Source organism: Plutella xylostella, chromosome 15 (assembly GCF_932276165.1).
Source record: "Plutella xylostella chromosome 15, ilPluXylo3.1, whole genome shotgun sequence".
Taxonomy (NCBI): domain Eukaryota; kingdom Metazoa; phylum Arthropoda; class Insecta; order Lepidoptera; family Plutellidae; genus Plutella; species Plutella xylostella.
Window position 1 is genome coordinate 4,847,961 of NC_063995.1, and position 21,483 is coordinate 4,869,443.

The 21,483-nt window shown below is 39.0% G+C and overlaps 3 protein-coding genes across 3 annotated transcripts; 1 reads left to right on the top strand and 2 right to left on the bottom strand.

Moving 5' to 3' along the window:
- Nucleotides 1-939: 939 nt before the first annotated feature.
- On the bottom strand, nt 940-1,795 carry LOC105398377 (40S ribosomal protein S5). Its single transcript, NM_001309106.1, is given in 2 exon segments — nt 940-1,650; nt 1,736-1,795. A coding segment is annotated over 1 exon segment (660 nt). The 5' UTR covers nt 1,642-1,650; nt 1,736-1,795; the 3' UTR covers nt 940-981.
- A 635-nt stretch (nt 1,796-2,430) lies between these two features.
- LOC105398376 (succinate--CoA ligase [GDP-forming] subunit beta, mitochondrial) lies at nt 2,431-5,034 on the top strand. The gene is made up of 4 exons (XM_011570458.3): nt 2,431-3,336; nt 3,780-3,935; nt 4,109-4,343; nt 4,474-5,034. Exons 1-4 carry the CDS (start codon nt 2,662-2,664, stop codon nt 4,671-4,673), a joined length of 1,266 nt encoding a protein of 421 aa, XP_011568760.2. The 5' UTR covers nt 2,431-2,661; the 3' UTR covers nt 4,674-5,034.
- Nucleotides 5,035-5,298: 264 nt separating this feature from the next.
- On the bottom strand, nt 5,299-19,547 carry LOC105398375 (mitochondrial-processing peptidase subunit alpha). Its single transcript, XM_011570457.3, has 12 exons — nt 19,296-19,547; nt 19,000-19,217; nt 18,830-18,909; nt 18,603-18,743; nt 18,252-18,389; nt 12,384-12,521; nt 12,035-12,169; nt 11,832-11,904; nt 11,420-11,552; nt 10,311-10,476; nt 6,407-6,539; nt 5,299-5,930 (listed from the first exon to the last, which is right to left on the bottom strand). Exons 1-12 carry the CDS (start codon nt 19,352-19,354, stop codon nt 5,755-5,757), a joined length of 1,590 nt encoding a protein of 529 aa, XP_011568759.2. The 5' UTR covers nt 19,355-19,547; the 3' UTR covers nt 5,299-5,754.
- Between the last annotated feature and the right edge of the window lie 1,936 nt (nt 19,548-21,483).

Below are 21,483 nucleotides of genomic sequence, written 5' to 3' on the forward strand. Positions count from 1 at the left end.
CCAGCACCCACTCCGCATCGCCTCGCCTCGTGCGGTAAAAACAACCTTTATGGTAAAAGTAGGATAGTAGTATATTGATAGTTGCAGCTGTAAACGGGATGTCGCTTCCCTAAAAGTGATCTCTTTCATAGGTATTTTACGTCTCGTCCTAGTGACCTATTGACTGTAAGGTCGAGGACAGTGTGGTGCTACATGAACGTCTAACACTATGTCATGTGGATTAATTAATGTTCAAGTACCTACAATCATAATTTACAACTCACACAATTATTATGCAATACATAATCCAATAATTTATTTTTTTATTTGTTTGTGTACCATTATATTTTTTATATGACCACATATTTTTAAGGATATAATTATAATATGATACCTATTATGAATATTTTGGGAGTTCAGTGTAAATTAGGTAAGTACTGTAAAAATAAGTATATTTACCATGGTGCGAAAGTAATGCTTGACTGCATCTACATGTTTCCTTCTGACATTTCGTCTCTGATTATGCTTATGCACTATTGTTAGTATAGTGCCACAAACTTATCTGTTCCGGTGAGAGCGAACTAAATTGGTCCATACCTCATTACTTACTGTACTAATGAATTTCATATTGACATAGATTATATGGACCAATTTAGTTCACTCTCACCGGAACAGATAAGTTTGTGGCACTATACTTAAATCAAAGCATGTTTTTATCTAGATATTATTCTATACTTTTACGGCTTATGTATTCCCCAGCTTCTGCCACACAATATTAGTCTATGGCTTCTGCAAGAGTATTGATCAATAAACCAGAAATTAAGTTCTGATTTCCACTTGTAAGATAATGAAACTGACCTGAATAAATAGTGCTTGGCTGTTTAATTGAGAACCTACACTAAAACTGACTACCTATTCATTAATATTTGGTAATAACTGGAAGAAATAAAATGCTATAAATGCTTTTCTTAGTTTATTGAGCCCTGCCCAAATTAATATAAATTAACGGTTAGACTTGGCAACACGCTCGAGTTCATCCTTCTTCTTGATGGCGTATGAGTTTGACGAGCCCTTGGCGGCGTTGATAAGTTCGTCAGCAACACACTCGGCAATGGTCTTAATGTTCCTGAAGGCAGCCTCACGGGCTCCGGTGCACAGCAGCCAGATAGCCTGGTTCACTCGGCGCAGCGGAGACACGTCCACGGCCTGACGACGCACGGTACCGGCGCGACCGATTCTGGTCGAGTCTTCACGGGGACCAGAGTTGATGATGGCTGTGACCAACACTTGGAGAGGGTTCTCTCCAGTTAGGAGATGGATGATCTCAAAAGCGTGCTTCACAATACGAACAGCCATCAACTTCTTTCCGTTGTTGCGTCCGTGCATCATCAGGGAGTTGGTGAGACGCTCGACGATGGGGCACTGCGCTTTACGGAAGCGCTTGTGTGCGTACCTGCCGGCGGAGTGGGGGAGGTATTTAGCGTACTTCTCCTTCACGGAGATGTAGTCCTGCAGGGACATGTCCGAAACCTGGACATCATAACAACTCCATCTGCCGAACAGCTTGATTTCGGGGATGTCAGCGGCCTGGGGCAGGGGCATGTTGTCGACAGCCATGCTGCCAGCCTCCACGGCTTCGTCATTCCAATTTTCTTCAGCCATTGTTATAGCCTAAAATAACAACAGGGATTAATTATTACACTGTTCCGTAAATAAATATACACTATTTACGGGCAAAATAAGTATAAAAACTTACTTTTATGCTATGAAATAGCAATTATAACCTCTCGCTGTCAACAGAACACGAGTAAAAGGAAGTGCGTTTTTATTTATAGGTTGACCACATTGCTGGCATTTTAGTATTGCCATAAACAAAATAACATATTATTATATTTACTCAGAATAATAATTTATCCTGTCTTGCGCACTGAACCATTTTACACTTTATAATGAGATAACATTACAGAAAGGTTAACTTATACAATATTCTTGAGATAAATAACAAAAGAACTCATTTAAGGATCTATAACACTCGTTTTTTGTTCTCTATTATTAGCACTCTCAGAATAATAACGGTGTCGCACTTCGTATACTGGCAACACTAATATTTTGTAGCAGTTGGTAGCAATGGTCTATGTTCCAAAATTGATTTATTAAAAACCTACCTATTCGTTTTGCCAAGACTGCGGAGTGGCTGCCTGCTACTGCGCTACATGGATGAGAGTCGCGGACGATGCGATAAACCGAGGAACCTCACACAAAGTCGACGATCTATGTCACGGGCCACTACATTTTGAGATTCCTGTATTATAAAAAATATATTTTTAATAACTTCACTTCTTATTCTAAGAACAATCATAATTTTTTGACAGACTGTCACCCGTGTCCACGATATTCTATTCTATGTATGACAGTGACAGGTGTCAAATTAATACACACAGATTACACAAATAGATTGAAATTCAGATTTTTTGAATTTTATTCGAGTGAACACTTTATTTTGTTGATAAAAAAGTACTAAATAAATAAACGTTGCCGGCTCGTTCTATTAGATTCATAATTTAATCATTATTACCAAAAGTGGAGTGCTGTATTGCTAAACCTTTGTAAGAATAAAAATATAAATTTAGGTTATACAGAAACCGACTATCTTATCGAACTTCTAGCTGAACAAAGTTCACTATGGCTGCCTTGAAAACTTCAAAAAATGTTAGATCTATGAAACTGTTCTGTTCGAAATACGTGCCACTAATAACTACGACTAGAAACCTTAATTTACAAGAATACCACAGCAAAGATTTGTTGAGGCAGCACCAGGTTTCCATTCAAGACTTCAGGATTCTTGATTCTAAGTTAGACCTGAAACCCTTGAAAGGTTTTTCAGCTAATGAGTATGTTGTAAAGGCGCAAATATTGGCTGGAGGTCGCGGCAAGGGCCACTTTGATAATGGCTTTAAGGGAGGGGTTCACTTGACCAAAAATTCTAATGAAATTGTTGACTTGGCTAAGAACATGTTAGGACATAAACTCATCACTAAGCAGACGCCTAAAGAGGGCATATTAGTTGACAAAGTTATGGTTGCTGAAAGTGTGAATATCAAGAGGGAAACTTACCTGAGTATTGTGATGGAGAGGAGCTACAATGGTGCAGCTTTAGTGGCTTCTCCTGCTGGAGGCATGGACATTGAGGCAGTGGCAGCTGACACTCCTCATCTCTTGAAGACCATTCCCATTGACATATTTGAAGGTGTCACAGACAAAGTTGCTGAAGAAGTTGCAGAATTCTTGGAATTCAAAGGACCACTGAAGAAAAAGTGTGCTGAGGAAGTCAAGAAGTTGTGGCAATTGTTTTCAAAGGTGAGCAATATTGTCAAAGACTTAAAATTCTGATTTTACTAAAAAAAAAAAAACACGCACTCACGCCTTGTACTAATGTACTCCCTTGCGGGGTAGGCAGAGGTGCATTGCTGCACCCACTTTTCGCCAGAGTGTTATGTTAGTCCCAATGTAATAGGGGGCGGGCCTATTGCCATTTTACGGGCACATCCAAGACCCGAGAACAAATATCTGTGTTTAAATAAATATCTGCCCCAGCCGGGAATCGAACCCGGGACCATCGGCTCAGTAGTCAGGGTCACTAACCACTACGCCATTCGGTCGTCTCCATTGTGATTTTACTACCAATTAATAATCAAAAAATATTTTAGTCTACACAGTAACCACCAAATAATTTTACTATGTAGATGAATAATCATACATTTTGAACTACACAGTAACAACAAAATAATGTAAATTTTCAGGTGGATGCCACTCAATTGGAAATCAACCCACTTGTAGAGACAGATGATGGCAGAGTGATAGCCGTGGATGCAAAAATAAACTTTGATGACAATGCAGAATACCGCCAGAAAGCCATATTTGCACTTGATGATGTCTCAGGGACTGATCCACGTGAGGTAAGTTTTAAACATCTAAATACAACTATAAAACCTATATTATATTATTATATAATTCAATGTTTTCGATGCTCCCCTTGAAGTTTGAGCTACATAGGTCTGTTATTCAAATAAAGCTGGAAAAAATTGCAAAATAACCAACTAACACACTTTATTCTATGTGTCACCATCAGCGTGAGGCTGCTGCCTTGAACCTGACCTACATTGACATGGACGGCAGCATCGGCTGCATGGTTAATGGGGCTGGTCTGGCCATGGCTACTATGGACCTCATCACACTGAGCGGAGGCCGACCGGCCAACTTCCTGGACCTCGGCGGAGGAGTGGGGCAGTCACAAGTATCGGCTGCTCTAAGGATTTTGGAGTCGGACCCCAAAGTTAAAGCTATTTTCGTCAATGTCTTTGCTGGTAAGGTTTAGATTTAAACTTGTATTAAAATGATTATGCTGTCAGAGGTAAGATAAGCATAGAAATAATATTTTATTACATTTTAGTGTGCTTTGATTGATGATTAAAAATACGTATTTTTATATTTCAGGCATTGTTAACTGTGCTACAGTTGCTCAAGGTATTGTGGCAGACTGCAAAGAGAACCCCCCCAAGCATCCTTTGGTAATCAGACTTGAAGGTACCAACTCGGCTATAGCTAAAAAGATCCTTGAAGAATCAAAAATGCCATTCAAAATCATTAATGATGCTGATGAGGCTGCAAAGACTGCAGTCAAATTGGCGCAGTAAGAAGATAAAAAGAATCAGTACAAATCAAAGATATTATTTTATTTACGTAGGTAGTAATAGTTGGTGCTGATTATCTTTTATGTTCAGTTGATATTATTATCATATCTGTGAGAAAATCTTTGTTGGTTATGATATGAAATTCGCATAGTTAAGACTGATTTCTTCCGAATTATTTCACCGGTTTAATTGAATGCACCTATTCTTTTAATCAATGTGACCTTATTATGCCTATATTGCTACTTTCAAAAGTTATTTTAATTTGGCTAGATTACTTAGTCCCAAGTCTTCCACAGTGTATTCATATTAATTGATAAGTTGTAATCATTTTTATATAGTTGAATAAAATGTTATTGTTGCATAAGCCACTATTTTTATTTGCATCACACTTGCGTAGGTACTTGCTTGTATTGTTTTTAACGAAATCATCTCTATCTTATCTATACGACATTCTCGTAACTAGAATCGCGATTACACGCCGATGCTGCGATAATACGGGGAAACACAGACCTACCACAAACGGGGAAATGATAAGTTTGTAATTTGTGAACGTAACTTTAGACCAAATTAAGTATCAATTAGGTAGGTACTAACTAAAACCTAACTTAACCAGCAAAAGAAACACAACTAAGAATTAACATAAAGTTTAATTAATTAAAATTTAAAGTAACATCCAGTAGATAGATCTCTATTCGTAAAAGTAAAACTAAGCACGGAACAGGTTGATGCGTCGTCCCTGTGGCGCGTCAGCTTTGAGCGCGATGTTCGCTTGTATCTCCTCGAAGGTGGGCAGGTGGGCCAGCTTGCCGCGCGCCGCCACCGCCGGCTTGGAGCTCAGAGAAATCATCTTATCTATACGATATTCTCGTAACTAGAATCGCGATTACGCGCCGACGCTGCGATAATACGGGGAAACACAGACCTGTATCTCCCCACAGAATGATACAAATTAAGTATCAACTAGGTAATAACTAAAACCTAACTTAACCAGCAAAAGAAACACAAGTAAGAATTAACATAAAGTTTAATTAATAAAAATTTAAAGTAACATCCGGTAGATAGATCTCTATTTGTAAAGCTAAAACTAAGCACGGAACAGGTTGATGCGTCGTCCCTGTGGCGCGTCAGCTTTGAGCGCGATGTTCGCTTGTATCTCCTCGAAGGTGGGCAGGTGGGCCAGCTTGCCGCGCGCCGCCACGGCCGGCTTGGAGCTGAGGAGACGCGTCGCCACGCGGACCACGTCGTCCGCCGTCACTTTAGCTGGGGACGTATAAAATCGTGAGTATAAAGTGATTGAGTTGGTTGCGTAGTGTATGGTATGAGTTGGATAGTGTGTTTAGTTAAAGTATTCAATAAGAAACTACTTATGGATTTTGCACCAGTGCTCTTGGTGATTGCCTGAACGAAAATTGTGCACCTTTCGACATAACTAGGTGCATATCCTCAGCTTAGCGTAGCAGAAAAATAGAGACATGTGTTTGGATTCATAAAATTTAACATTCAGCGTGTTGCAAAGGGGGTGACTCAGGGGGTCATCGGTCATCCTGAACAACTTTTGTTTTTGTTTGTTTGTCTTTTTGCAACATCCTGTATATCAGACATACCCATACAATAAAAAATCGTACATGATGTGATGAGCTACAGCCATTTCAGTAGGCACAACATAGTTATATAAACCTCTGCACTCGAATGGCTCCCATAAACGAGCCCTCATTTTCTTATTAAAACTAACTTACCAATTTCATTGATAAAGTATGAGGGCGGCTTCCTCCTGCCGGTGGCGAGCACCTGGCGGCCGATGTCCTCGAACACCACGGGCCGCGCCTCCAGGTTCATCAGCAGCATCGACTGCAGCTGCGTCTTGGCTCTCTGCAATTTAAAATAGCATATAAGCACTTGGACTGGTGATGGAATAAAGGCCGAGGACCGAGTGAAAGATATTTGTCATACAATTAATTCAGCCGGTTGTGGCCCAAGATCGGAAAAAGTGCCGTAACATTTCTTCACTTCGGCATTTTGTTGTAGGCCTCTTTGGATCCCACTCACTGTAGTAAACATTTAGGCAGCCTTTTAAATCGTTATGAAGAGAATTAAACCTAATCATTAACGAAATGTGCACACAATAGGTCCCAACGTTTTGTAATATTTGACTTGTAATAAAGTCATATTGTATACAGGCTCCATCAGGTTGTATGACGTCACTGAGCTGGCCCAAGATAAAAAACGACGTGAACTCTTCACTTCGCCCCGTTGAGGAACAACATTTAAGCGTCCCACACACTATTGAAACGCCACGCAACCCGATGAAACGCAACGCGTGTTGAGTACAACGAACACGTGGCTCCTTGTAGCGTGTTCGTAATAAGTATAGGGTTGGCTTTTAAGAATACTTTCCTTAATAGGAGTTGCGTAAGTTGCAGAGGGGCAGGGAGAGGGATAGTACTCCCCTTCTGAGCCATCAAAAGTTGCCGGCGGTGCTTAGTTTTTTTTATATGATTTTTTAAAAAATTAACCTCAAAATGTATGGAATTTTGGTCTAGACGTCAAACACTAAGGAAAGATGTAAGTTGTCACTTTAATAATATTAAATATCTTAGTTTATGACTTTAATAATATTAAATATCTTAGTTTATGACTTAAATAATATTAAATAACTTAGTTTATAAACATAATATAATGACTTTTTTACATAAGTTTCTCAGAACAATAATTTGTCTATGCTAAAATGATGATGAAATAAAACGCAAAACCGCCATATTGGGTTTTTAAAAACAAACTGTCAAAGTTCATTCCGTTTCTTTCGTGGTTACGTGAATGTTCTCCCTGCTGTTTTTTGTGATTTCCACGTCAGGGGGTGCAGGGGCACGCCCCTGCTCGGGGGGGTCGGGGGGCGGAAGCCCCCCGCAATGAAAATAGAAATCAATATAGAAATCCTTTCCACCTAGTCCTTCTGGACACCGCCCTAGAGTGTATATATAGAAAGCCGGAAGCGCGAAGGAGCGCGACGGCTGCGTGTGGTGAGGAGCAGGCAGACGAACGTAGCCGGAGCTGCTGAGGCTGGTCGCCGCAGGCGACCAAAAAGCCGAAGCGGCGAAGGCGAGTGAGGCGCCTGCGACGAGGTACACGCAACAAGCCGTCGCGGTCCGAGCGCTGGAGCCGTGGAAAAGTCATATTTTATGTTCATTAACTAAGGATATACGATACTGAATATTATTAAACGAAGTAGTTACTATCTTTTCTTAGTTATAATCTGTTTACCAAAATTTCATACATTTTGAGGTTAAATTTTAAAAAAATCATATAAAAAAAACTAAGTACCGCCGGCAATTTTTGATGGCATATGGGGGGCGTACTACCTCCCCTCCCCCCCCTCCCCCCCTCCCCTACCCCCCATTAAGGAAAGTGTATTCAAAAAATTTACCTAAGTATATGTTTCCGGCTTTACCTTGAGTTCGTTCTCTCCGACCTTGCCGGCCATGTTGGCGAGCTCGCGCGCCACCACCAGCGCCGTGTCGTGGATGCGGCTCGGCGGCGACGCGGCGTGCACGCAGAACAGCCCCGTGTCGCCGTACGCGTGGTTGTAGGCTGTCGCGTTGAACATCCAGTGGACAGTATTGTGACACTGGATGTTCAACCACCACTTGTCTCACATACCCTACCTATACCATTTTCCAGGGGCAAAGACATGGGTGACACTTTAAAATTTTCCATTTAACGCATGAATACTATTGCAAAATCTGTCATTTTATTGACAATGACCACAGATAATATACATTTCTAGAGTACGCACTTTGGTAAAATGGAACGTACTAGAGATGCGACACATCAAAGTCGACATTCTGAAATCGATTAAAATTTATACAATATTAGAATTTTTACATTGTATTATACAGGTTGTCCGAAAAATCAACGGCACGCTAAAAACTGATGCAAGGTGGAATCGAATTTTCGATTTTTTACTAAGGTCATTATTACGATATTCTGGCCACTCCTGAGCTAGCCTCTAGCTCCTATAGGCCCTTTGATACTACAGGACTGTGATCGTTTCGCTCGGATAGATTGTTTGCAAGATGAACTGATCATTAATGTCGACTGTTGACTCTGATACATCAGATTCTGAGAGCTATAGCAGTAGTAGCATATACTGAAAGCGTTATAGCAATTATAATGTGTTTTCCGAAAATACGAATAAATTCATATTTATATTAATCTATGGAGTATATACAAATTGATAGGTTCAAGTCGATAGGATTTCACTCTCGGACATCTCTAGAACTGTCAAACTCAAAACGTCCCACATATCAATAGCTCTGAAAAATGGTATAAGTTATCTTCGAAGCGGTTTAAATTCTGCCACAGCTCGGTCTATGCTATACGTGTACAGTCCGCTTCATAACTACAACTATACACTTTGGCACCTTGTCAAAGTCATAAACTGCTTTTTAAATACAACAGTAGTGCTAGAAATGGCAATATTTACCTTGAGTTACACTTTTGTACCTCGTCAAAACTCATAAACCGCTTTTTAGCTACAAAAGTGGTGCCAGAAACGGCAATATTTACCTAGAAATGCACTTTTTCAGCTTAACTCGCTTTTAGCTACGAAAGTGCTACTAGAAACGGCAATATTTACCTTGAGTTATACTTTAGTACCTTGTCAAGAAGCGTCCGTAGTCGAGCGGGCCTCAGTAATCGTAACTGATCGCTGAGGTTAAGCAACAACTGACACGGTCAGCCATTGGATGGGTGACCAATTTCAAGTGGTGCTTTTCTGGACGCTTCCGTGCTTCGGACGGCACGTTAAGCCGTGGGTCCCGGTTGCTGCTTCGGCAGCAGTCGTTAAGCCTAGTCAGAGGCCTTCGGGCGGCTTGAAAACATCTGACAGTCGGGTTGCCCACTTACCCGACAACTCTCTCAGCACAAGCTTGTGTTGGGGTCCACCAACCCGCACTTGGCCAGCGTGGTGGACTAGGCCTAAACCCTTCCTTCATTGGAAGGAGACCCGTGCCCCAGCAGTGGGGACGTAATGGGTAGTGATGATGATGATGATGATGACCTTGTCAAACTCATAAACCGCTTTTTAGTTACCAAACTGCTACTAGAACCGTCAATATGTACCTTGAGTTCGTTCTCTCCGACCTTGCCGGCCATGTTGGCGAGCTCGCGCGCCACCACCAGCGCCGTGTCGTGGATGCGGCTCGGCGGCGACGCGGCGTGCACGCAGAACAGCCCCGTGTCGCCGTACGCGTGGTTGTACGCCGTCGCGTTGAACATCCAGTGGACAGTGTTGTGATGCTGCTTGAGAGGAATCAAAGCCCAGCAATGTTTGTTGGCCAATGATTATTACGATTTCCTCGTAATACCGTCACCATCTGTCTCACGTACCCTACCTAAGTTATCTTTAAACGCAAGCGCCGCTTAAAATTCTGCCACATCTCGGTCTATGCTACGTGGACAGTCAGCTTCATAAGTATCCACAGATCCACACTTTTGTACCTTGTCAAACCCATAAACCGCTTTTTAGCTACAAAACTGGTACTAGAAACGGCAATATTTACCTTGAGTTACACTTTTGTACCTTCTCAAACTCATAAACCGCGTTTTACCTACTAAACTGGTACTAGAAACGTCCATATGTACCTTGAGTTCGTTCTCTCCGACCTTGCCGGCCATGTTGGCGAGCTCGCGCGCCACCACCAGCGCCGTGTCGTGGATGCGGCTCGGCGGCGACGCGGCGTGCACGCAGAACAGCCCCGTGTCGCCGTACGCGTGGTTGTACGCCGTCGCGTTGAACATCCAGTGGTATCTGGTGAGCGATAAGGGTTATTGTTGGCTGCGGTTGGTTTACAAAAGAGTTGGTGTTGCTACGACGACCGAATGGCGTAGTGGTTAGTGACCCTGACTACTGAGCCGATGGTCCCGGGTTCGATTCCCGGCTGGGGCAGATATTTGTTTAAACACAGATATTTGTTCTCGGGTCTTGGATGTGCCCGTAAAATGGCAATAGGCCCGCCCCCTATTACATTGGGACTAACATACACTCTGGCGAAAAGTGGGTGCAGCAATGCACCTCTGCCTACCCCGCAAGGGAGTACATTAGTACAAGGCGTGAGTGCGTGTTTTTTTTTTTTTTTTTTGTGTTGCTAATGAAATAGGTATTTTGTAAATTATGATAATGCGTGCGTGCAACGTTGTGTAGTAAAGTAAATCCTTACTAATATTATAAATGCGAAAGTTACTGTGTCTGTCTGTTATGTCTATCTTTCACGCCAAAACTACTGAACGGATTTGAATGAAATTTGGTATACAGATGGTCTTGACCCTGAGAAAGAACATATAATACTTTTTATCCCGGAATTCCCGTGGGAAAACTTTTTAAGGCGAAGCGAAGCTCGCGGGAACAGTTATAAACTATAATTATTCGTGTTCCACTGAAGCGCGGTATTTAGGGCGAATCGCGATATTTTCACGTTTATTTGCGTCGATAACGGATGCGTACAGCGGGGACAAACCGCACAACTCATCTCAACGAGCAATGGGATCCATATGTCACCAACTTACAGGTTCTACCGACAGTCTTTTGTTTGCAAACTCTCACTTAGGTTGTTTTAAACAGCGTGCGGGTTTCATCACGCATGCGGGATTGCTCCGTACGCGATTATGGAAAATGGCGGCCATCCTGCATGCTTGATCAAATCCGCATGCTATTAAAACACCCTTGGGCACGTAGAATGAAGAACATTGCTTACCGGTTAAGGACATTAGTGTAGAGCCGCGTGTACATGCCCTTGCCGGGCCCGCCGGCGGAGAACGAGCCGCCGCCGCCCATCATCATGTTGAGCACGCACGTCGCCACGAAGTCGGGGTCGCCGTGCGAGCAGCCTGCCAGGGAAGTAGGGTGTTTATATTGCGTATGCAATGTGTGAATGTTATACGTAGCATTCGCAGTTCCGACATGGGTATAAAAAATAAAGTTGGGTGCTGATTCATTGTAAATAATTCAGTCTTGGGATTTATTATGTATTTACTGCAAATTTATCTTACCAGCTACTAAAGTGCTTTTTTGATTAGGTGAGAGTAAAGTAATCGATACTTTATTGAATCAGTAAGTAGTAGTAGTTTCACACATGATGATGATCTAAAAGTACTTGGAACACTTACTTTCTAATCCAATGACCACGTGTGACAGCTCAGGCAGGTCTGATCCTGGGTAAAGAGGTACCTCGCATTCTTCCTGCAAATGGAAAACACACACTTTCATATACTGCACATATGGCATATACAGCACTGACAAATTTAAAGTCATAGAACAAATACAGTCAACATTTTAAAAAATATATACAAATAAAATGTTTCATAAATACCTGCTCCATCCCACCAGTGTATTGTGAAATAGATGTATCAACAGTCTTCTTTGTATTTTCACCCTCAGATTGCCAGGTGGGTTTCATGTCAACAAAGTACTTTTGGACAAACTCTACAAATGGTTTGTGCTCCACCTGAAAACAGAAATAATAAATTTATTTATATTTTGTTTAATTAAATACATACATAGACCAAAATATTACTTATGCATCATCATGTAAGAAAGGCAGGGGCATATAATATCTCTTAAGCATATCGGTGACAAACACTAGAGCTGGACAAGCATTCAATTTGTCAATGTATTATAAGGAATAGCCTAATCAAATTCTATGTGCAATTTTAACTTACGCCAACAGCAGCCACAACCATCCTGTCTGGAGTGTAATGATTTTGTAGATAATTTAAAATAACTCCTCTGTCAATTTTGTTCACATTCTCATGCGGGCAGATCTTGGGGAGGCCTAGAGTGTTTCCTCTGTAGGCAGCCTGTAGACAAAAATATCAGTGTTACAAAGACAACAGTATGAAAATATTATGTATGTTCGTAAAAACTTAAATTCTTTTAGTAAAGTAGGAGCCCTTCACGGTATTGAGACCAGGAACAAAAATAAGTTGCTTTTCCCCACACTCAGACTTTCGAAAACAAACACTTCATTCATGGGGAACTGTATACGTTTTTATAATAATAATAAATTATCAAACGAAACAATAAACCTTACTGAGAAAAAATTTAAGAATTTTGTAAAAGCAACATTATGTAATAAAGCTTATTATAGTATAAATGATTATTTGAATGACAAAAACGCGTGGGATTGTCCACCTCAGCTAAGGCTGTTGGAAAAATGAAATAGATACTTAAGTAAAATTGTACTAGAAATAAGTCAAAAAATGTATTTATTTATTTATTTATTTATTTATTTATTTACTTTGGAGTACCAACAACATGCACATAAAATCATCTTATTAACATTTACAAATATACTTAAGTCTATACATGCATATCAATTATAGGTACCCTCATCATTCATTAAATTACATTTTAAATCTTAATTAACATCTACAATTACGGTACTTAATTCCAAATACAATATAAATATAATGGTAATTCTTACACGCAATGCAATACAAAAAATTAATAAATAAAATTAATTTAAATACATTATTGAAAAAAAAATATATTATAGGTATTATACATAATTACAAATTTTAGAATATAACTTATTTAGGTACTTAAATTGAATTTCAATAAATTTAAATTTTAACAAATAATCATTACAATAATGTTGCTACTTATTAATATTGCTATTAATAGTATTAATATAGAAATTATTTATTTATTCTATACAAAGTATTATTATTTCTTATAATAGTAGTTGAGCAATTTGTTTTTCAGGTTGCTCTTACCAAATATGTCTAGATTGGGTATTTTAGTGACAGTAAAATTGTACTCTTGGCTCATTCGGAAGAGTGGTGTTTGTTGTCCGAGGTTAGTTTTGGTCACCGGAACAAATAATATTTTTGAGATGGGTTTTCTAGGAAGATGGTATGGGACTGATATGCTTACATTCTGAAGGAGAAATGCAGAATCGATTCTACCCTCTATCACCTTTTGTAGGAAGTTAATGTCATTCACCATTCTCCTATCATGCAGTGTGTTCATTTTGTAAAATGAGAGACGCTGATCATAGGGCTGGCGATGAGAAATACCCTGAGAGAGGAAGGCCAAGTGTCTAGTGAATGCCCTTTGTATGCTCTCAATCTTTTGGGAGTGCACTGAATAGGTAGGATTCCACACAACACTGGCAAACTCAAGGTGACTTCTCACCAATGCGTTATATAAAATTATTTTAGTACGAGACTGGAATTCTCTAGTATGTCGTCTCAGAAAACCTAACATTTTAGCTGACTTCTTTACAGCGGTTTCGATGTGCGAAGTAAGGGTAAGTTTGCTATCCAGTATTACGCCTAGATCACGTATTTCACTTACTTTTTTGATGACCGCTCCGTCAATGCTATAATTAGATGCTTGCACATTTCTTTTGCGTGTATACTTAACGTGATAACATTTTCTGGCGTTAAGTAACATTTTATTTTGATCACACCATTCTTTAATTCTATTTAAATCATCCTGTAGTAATTCAGTATCATCTTCACTTTTAATGGTTTTATAGAGTTTTAAGTCGTCAGCAAATATTTGGAACTTAGAATTTTTAATTTCGTGAACAATATCATTGATAAAAATCAAAAATAGAAGTGGACCCAAATTTGACCCCTGTGGTATACCAGAAACAGCAATATACTCCCTGGATAAAAAACCGCTAACTGATACAGACTGTGATCGGGAATTAAGGTATGATTGAAACCACATCAAGATGGAGCCATACACTTCATATGATTCCAACTTTTGAAGCAAGAGAGGATGGCTAACTTTATCAAAAGCGCTACTAAAATCGGTGTATATACAATCAACCTCTAGGCCCTTGTCTACTTCCATGGATACGTCTGTCAAGAAAGAAATTAGGTTGGTTTCAATTGATCGACCCGTGCAGAATCCATGCTGATTTGCCGATAGATAATTATAGATATGATGCCTAAGTATAGGACATACCATAGATTCAAATATTTTTGAAAAACAAGATAGAATTGATATAGGCCTATAATTTTTTATATCCGTTTCTATTCCATTTTTATAAATTGGAACAACTCGGGACTTTTTCCACTCATCAGGAAATACTCCATCTTTTAGTGACGCATTAAATATTATTGCTAAAGGCAATGCGAGAGCTGAACTACATCGCTGCACAAACAAGGCAGGTAAACCATCAGGCCCAGCCCCTTTCTGAATATCAATTCTTTTTAGTTTTAGAAGCACTTCTCGTTCAGTAACATACATTCGACCAAATGCTCTATCTGAGGAATGTGGAGCTTTAGGTAAGTATTGGATGTTACTACCACTATCTTTAGTGAATACTGAGGAAAAGTGATCAGCAAATAATTCAGCTGATTCGGTTCCAGATTTGGCCGTGGAATTTCCCAGTGTAAGTTCAGCTGGTAGAGTAGAAAGGCCACCACGCTTATTTCTCAAGTGCCGCCAAAATGACTTCGGATTCTCAGCTATGTTACATTCAATTTGTTTACTATAATAGGCGTGACATTGCTTCAATATTTTTTTACAACGGTCGCGTAGTAACTGGAATTCTAGTTTGTCTCTAGGGTTGTTATATTTTAAGTATTTCCGTCTAATCTTTTCTTTTTCTGTAAGCAACTTTATAAGTTTATTATTGAACCATGTCGGGTAGTTTGATTTAATTCGTTTTCGTTTTGGTACATGTTTTTCAATGAGTGATTTAATTCTCTCATACAAAACAGAAACCATCTCATTAACATCCTTACAAGTAATAAATGTAGTATTCCAGTTATTATCATTAAGGCCGGATATGATAGAGTTATAGTCTGCCTTATAAAAGTTGTGGTCAAGTCGAGGTTTTGGTTTTAAAAAGTTTATTTGATTGAATTGTAATGAAAGAAGTAGTGGTGGATGTTTTTTATCGATTTTACTTATAGGATCCAATGCCTTAATAACCTTAAAATTAAATGAGTTGCTGAAAATTAAGTCCAATATTCTATCGTCACAATTTTTGATATAATTAAATTGATTGAGACTATTCAATGCAGTAAAGTCAATCAAGGCATGGCCGAGATTGCTATCATAGTTAGAGGGATTCAACTGATTCGTTTGTGAATTTAACGTCCATTCAATAAATCCTAGATTAAAGTCACCCAGTATTATAACATCATCCACCTCTGACATAATATTACTCGAATTATCAAGAAAATTCCGGAGTGCATCTAACTTAACTGGTGGGGGCAAATAAACTACACAAATTGCAACAGTGATATTTTCACTATTTATGTTTAGTTCTATTTTAACCCATAGATCCTCCGAGCTGCTCTCCCATGAGGGAACACGAATTGATTTAATCTTATTCGAAACTGCTAACATTATACCACCACCATCTTTTTTAGATTTAGAAGCACGGTCTCTACGATGTATTGTGTATCTAGAGTCAATGTATTCAGCATTACTTATGCTAGAGTTCAACCATGTTTCGGTTAAGGCAATAATACTATAATTTGATTGCAACACATTATTATAAATTTCATTAATCTTAGTTCTAGAGCCTCCTAGATTCTGATAATACAAATCAAGCACAGCGAATTATACAATAAAAATCAATAGCATTCACGTGTATGTACTTAACTAACTTATAACTACTTACTACAATACTATACAAGCTTACTAAGACTCTCGGTATTGCGGATGAGTTTATGTTGGCTTTCTTCGTCTTTGCGCACAAAAATTCTGCCATTTCTCACCCATACAAACTTATATGATAGCTCTTTTGCTTTAAGCCGTGTTGCAGCGTGAAGAGCTTTCGATGTGGGAGTTAGGTGTTCAGACACATATACGGGTGTTCGGTTTCCGCTGAGGCCCAGGTGTACGGAAGACAGCTTATCTTTAGGATTTTTCCTATTATACTTAATAACAGCCGCGATCACCTCATCACGCTGTCGGGCACTTCGCAGCTTCACAATGACAGAGCGAGGGCGCTCATTCTTACTTAGCTTTGAAACACGAGTGACATGTAGAATATCTTCACTGATTATCGGGTTATCAACAGTTTTTGTGAGCTGAATCACTATATTGGACAGGTTCTCCGATCTTTGTTCAGGTATACCGTTAAGTTCTATATTGGTTTCTCTCATGTTTTGTTCTGCAGCATTCAACCTATGAGATAGGTCTGTAACAGCCTGTTGCAAGGCAGAGTTTTCTTTTTTCAATTCCTCTACAACATTGAACTTTGTATCCAAGCCTTTTTTAAAGTCCTCGTAGATATTATTCATAAATGTTAACGAATCTTCGAAGTCGCGTATTTGCTTAGATATACCTTTCAATCTCTCGTCTATTAATTCTCGAATGCTAGATTGTATCTCCTGTCTAATAAGTAGTCGCAAGTCATCTCTAGATACAGCCAATGACTCGGTAGCGCATGGCTGGTGTTGCGATGCGCTCTTTGTTCGTTGCGTTACAAATTCACTAGCAGATTCCTTACGCTCCACTTTGGAGTTACTCGAAGCGGACGCAGTAGTATACGGTAACGTACTATCATTTTCGATACTCTGCACTGCACGTAGTGGGGTATTGCTATTATCTGATTTCGGGCGCTTGTTGCGGCAATCATCACAAATCCACGCCTTTTTATGCTCTTTAGTCATTAATTTATAACGAGCCGTACTCACATTTGCACATAAAAGATCATAGAAATTCATACACGTCGAACATTGCATATAACCACTTTTATCCTTTATAATATTAGGACAAGCTGCACAGATTTTAGTTGCTCCGGTTAGTTCAACTTTAGAAGCCATATTCGCAGGGTAGAATCGGAAGTGTAACTCAATAGATAGCGGCCGCTCAGCGCGGGGCTGTGTCCAAAAGGTCGTAAGCGCCGTGCAAATTGCGGCGCTTACGCGTTTTCTTCACAAGCCTCGCTCTTCAAATAATTTATCACTTGTTGATTATTAATTTGGTAAAAATCATACCTTTCCGATGTTTATTGATAGTGTTCTTCTCACAGCTGATTATCACTGATTCTATAACTATAATATTGATTTGAAATTGACCGCAAACAGCAAATATTAAGTAGATTTAATTATTATTTTTGCGAGACTGCGCCTGTGCGTCGTCGTCGAACGAAGTATATAAGTATAAGTATATGTATTAGATATAAGGAAAAAGTTGAAAAGATGCTCGAGGAGTTTCTTTCGCCATTTCTTTCCTCCTTAATGACGGGGCCTTTGTGAAATGGTGGTATATTAAGACTTTTGACAATTAATTCTAATATTCTATGTCGAAAATAAACGAATTTCATTTCATTTCATTCATATGAGAAGGCACTTTTTATTTTACACCATAATATTGATTGATGCCCAGAAAAACATGACTTGTAAGAAACATTAACAAATCAATGTAATACCAAGTCACTTACTTTATTCAGTCACTACTGAAAACATGATTAGCTAACATAATCACGAATTGTAACCACTTCAATTTAAAAAATATTGTACTTATGTTATAAATAAAGAGATGGACTTGGCAATGATACCAACTAATTATATTTTAGATTTTACTTATTTTTATTAATTTGAACTTACTGCATGTATCATGTCCATCAAAATAGTTTCCTGTTCAGGCCTCATGGAGAGTGTCTCCAGTTCGAAGGCTACGGCTTGCCGAGCGGCCTCAACCTCATCAGTGGACAGGCGAGGCCTCAGTGTCACCTCCGCTAGAACCTGAATGAATTGAGAATTAAAATTCATTAATTATTTTTGATTCTAGTGGGTTGATTTTGGTACTAAATATTATACATATTTACCAGCAAACAAGACTATTGTAATATAATTATATGGTGTTTGGAAACCAGCCCTTGCCCATGAATTCACAGAGTTATACAGTTTTATTGTCAAAAGCAAAGTAGTCTTACATGTTCAGCCAATTAAGATTACCTGAGTAACAGCTTCTAAACCTCTGGAGTCAGCACTAGTGGCGTAGACAGTGGTGTCCCGTGAGCCCTGGCAGTCACAGATGCCTCCGTGTCGCTCCAGCTCTCTCAGCATCACATCTCTGGTGGAAAACTTGTGAGTGGCCTGCAAAGTTTAAACAATTACCATGATTAATGTCCTTGTTTCCGTACTTTGATCAATTTTAAAGATTTACTTCATATCATACTTACACCAAAGCTTAGCTTTTCAAGAAAATGACAAATTCCATTAGGATATGCAACTTCATAGCGAGGGCCTGAATCAATCACCACTAAAACAAAAAAAAATATCGTCTTATTAGTGTCTCTAAATACAATAATACATTATGAAAGAAAAGTATTTGTTTTTATAATCTACTCACCTCCAGCAGTACAAAATTGACCAAACTTCTTTTCCGAAGCTACTCTGAGGCCATTGCTTAGAGTTGTGATTTCGGTGACATATTCCTCTGCTTTAGACGATTGGTATAACACATCAGGAAGGTTGGGCATCGGCTCCGAGAGAGGGGGCAGTGGAATAACATCACCTGACGCTTTGTCAGTTACGCTGCTGAAGTTACGCCATTTCAAGGTGTTCAACCTAAAAAAAATACAATTATTATTTAGGTCTATTGATCATAATCAACTAAAAAGATAATAAACAATTAACGCAGCTTACCCATTTTTCATAGAAATTAACCTAGAAAATAGTACTTTTGCATCAGCTATGTGAGACATACTCAGAAATTAGGGCAATCACAAAAATATACGGGATTATCTGATTAAGTTCACTAAGTTTACTGAATAATGAGAGTTTTCAAGTTTAAAATATCGTAAATAGGCAACCAATTTACTGAAATTCTATCATTTTTGTAGATTTATTTCAATTTTTTGACAGTACGTTGACATTTCTGCGTTTTTGACTCTTTTCTGTTAATGTCAAAATGACAAGCATAGGTTCATAGATTCACTTCGCACACTTCGCATGACTTCGCACCATTTTTATTTTTTAAGGTGTCTACCTCGTGTCTACACATCGTCTAAGGCCCGGGTCTCCTATTTACTCCGTAGGTCGCGTCAAGTGTCACCGCCGTAGGCCGCGTCACAATGCTCATTATGTCTACGCGCCACAGGGGTATAATCGTGACAGTTCTGACATTGCGAAAAAGAGACGCTTAGCTACATTAAGCGTAAGAAAGAAACGTTAAGCTGTAAATGTTTTTTGTCCTTTTTGCTGTGGCGCCTGTTTACGTCAGTTCTCTGTGCCAAACAATGAAACAAATGAAAAATCTGTGCCAAACAAAGGCTGACAGTTACAACAAAATTTTCTAAATGCTATTTATTTTTGATTTGCTAGTGATTTGTGGGTGTTTATTAAGTTTATTAGACTATTATCATCACTTAACGAGTGTGTGACATGGGTGGGTGGATTTTGTTCGGTTGTATAGATAGAGCATATTGAACGAAAACACGATGGAATGATGGATGAGATATATTTTCACATGTAAGTAGATACTATCAAGTTTAACAAGCTTACATTCATATAGTACTATCTATTGGCTCGATTTTAATATAAAACGATACTAATTTTAATACTGTAAGGTCTGTTAGTATCAGTTTTAAGTAAAAATTACGAGGTACCATATCATAACAAATCACATGGTGTTGCAAGTTATTGAAAATTTATTTTACCCACAAATATTATAGTATGCAAAGAAAATACTAGAAATTGTAACGGACTCGGGTTGGGTTTACAAATGGGGCGCACGAATTCGGTTTTTGTGAAGATTGTATTTTGTAGAAGTCATTCTCCTCTTTCAAATGAGGTGCCTCTCATTGTGAGGAAACGTTCGTTTCGTTTTTTTCTTCTATGTGTGATTTCTTCTGTATAATATAAAGTTTATTGTATTGATACGAAATGCGTGTTTCCTTTAAAAAAAACTCCATCACATATTTGGCCCACGATTATAATGCTCATGCTCATCCATTTATCTCTGCTTCATAGGTTTCCGACAGAAAAAAATATATCAAGAAATGGATAGACATTACCGGTCGCACAAATTGGGAACCAAAGAAACATACAAAAATTGTGTTCGGCACATTTTGAAGAGGATTGTTTCGATTGGACGAAGACAATGAATCATACAATCCACTCAGTTTGTGTATATTAAATAATTATATTGAAATCAAATAAGTATGAGTAAAGTTTTTTTTCTTATATCGTCGGTTGACAGGAAAAACTCACTAAGGCTGATTTTTCAATATTCAGATAAATGTTATCTGGGTAATACAAACATTGAGAAACATTGAGACGCAACAGCATCAAAATTATATCCCAGCAAAACTTTTATCTGGCTATTGAAAAATTAGCCTTTAGTGTCTTTTTCCTATCAACCGACGATATACTCAAGTTTTGTTTTTGTTATTATGATAAGTTAAATTTCCCCATATTTAGGTTTAATTTTTTTGTCGGCAACATCTATGGTTTGAGTGAGAAAGAGAATAGTGCACACGGCGATTGCCAGTCTAGAGGTAGTAGGTCTATGCTACGCGCCAACGTCGGCGTGTGAGGGAGACCGCATCAGTACATTTCTATAGTGAGCATTGTGACGCGGCCTACGGCGTGACGCTGGTCGCGACCCACGGCGTAAATAGGAGACCGAGGCCTTACTAATCTAATAAGTGTACACTGTGTACACGGTCTTTTGGGACAGTTCGTGCCAGCCCCCGTATTATGTAACTCCGAGTGGGGTTGGTTGGTATAAAATGGCTGACAACTTAGAGCATTATCAATTAATAACTAAAAAAAACACGCACTCACGCGTTGTACTAATTTACTCCCTTACGGGGTAGGCAGAGGTGCATTG

Excerpts from the sequence above, each read along its gene's own strand:
- LOC105398375 (XM_011570457.3), bottom strand. The coding sequence starts at position 19,354 with ATGTCTCACATAGCTGATGCAAAAGTACTATTTTCTAGGTTAATTTCT. Across the intron at positions 18,910-18,999 it reads TCAATTTTGTACTGCTGGAG|TGGTGATTGATTCAGGCCCT; the intron begins GTGAGTAGATTA and ends TTTTTGTTTTAG. Across the intron at positions 10,477-11,419 it reads TACACTAATGTCCTTAACCG|ATACCACTGGATGTTCAACG; the intron begins GTAAGCAATGTT and ends ATCGCTCACCAG.
- LOC105398376 (XM_011570458.3), top strand. The coding sequence starts at position 2,662 with ATGGCTGCCTTGAAAACTTCAAAAAATGTTAGATCTATGAAACTGTTC. Across the intron at positions 3,337-3,779 it reads TGTGGCAATTGTTTTCAAAG|GTGGATGCCACTCAATTGGA; the intron begins GTGAGCAATATT and ends GTAAATTTTCAG. Across the intron at positions 4,344-4,473 it reads TTTCGTCAATGTCTTTGCTG|GCATTGTTAACTGTGCTACA; the intron begins GTAAGGTTTAGA and ends TTTATATTTCAG.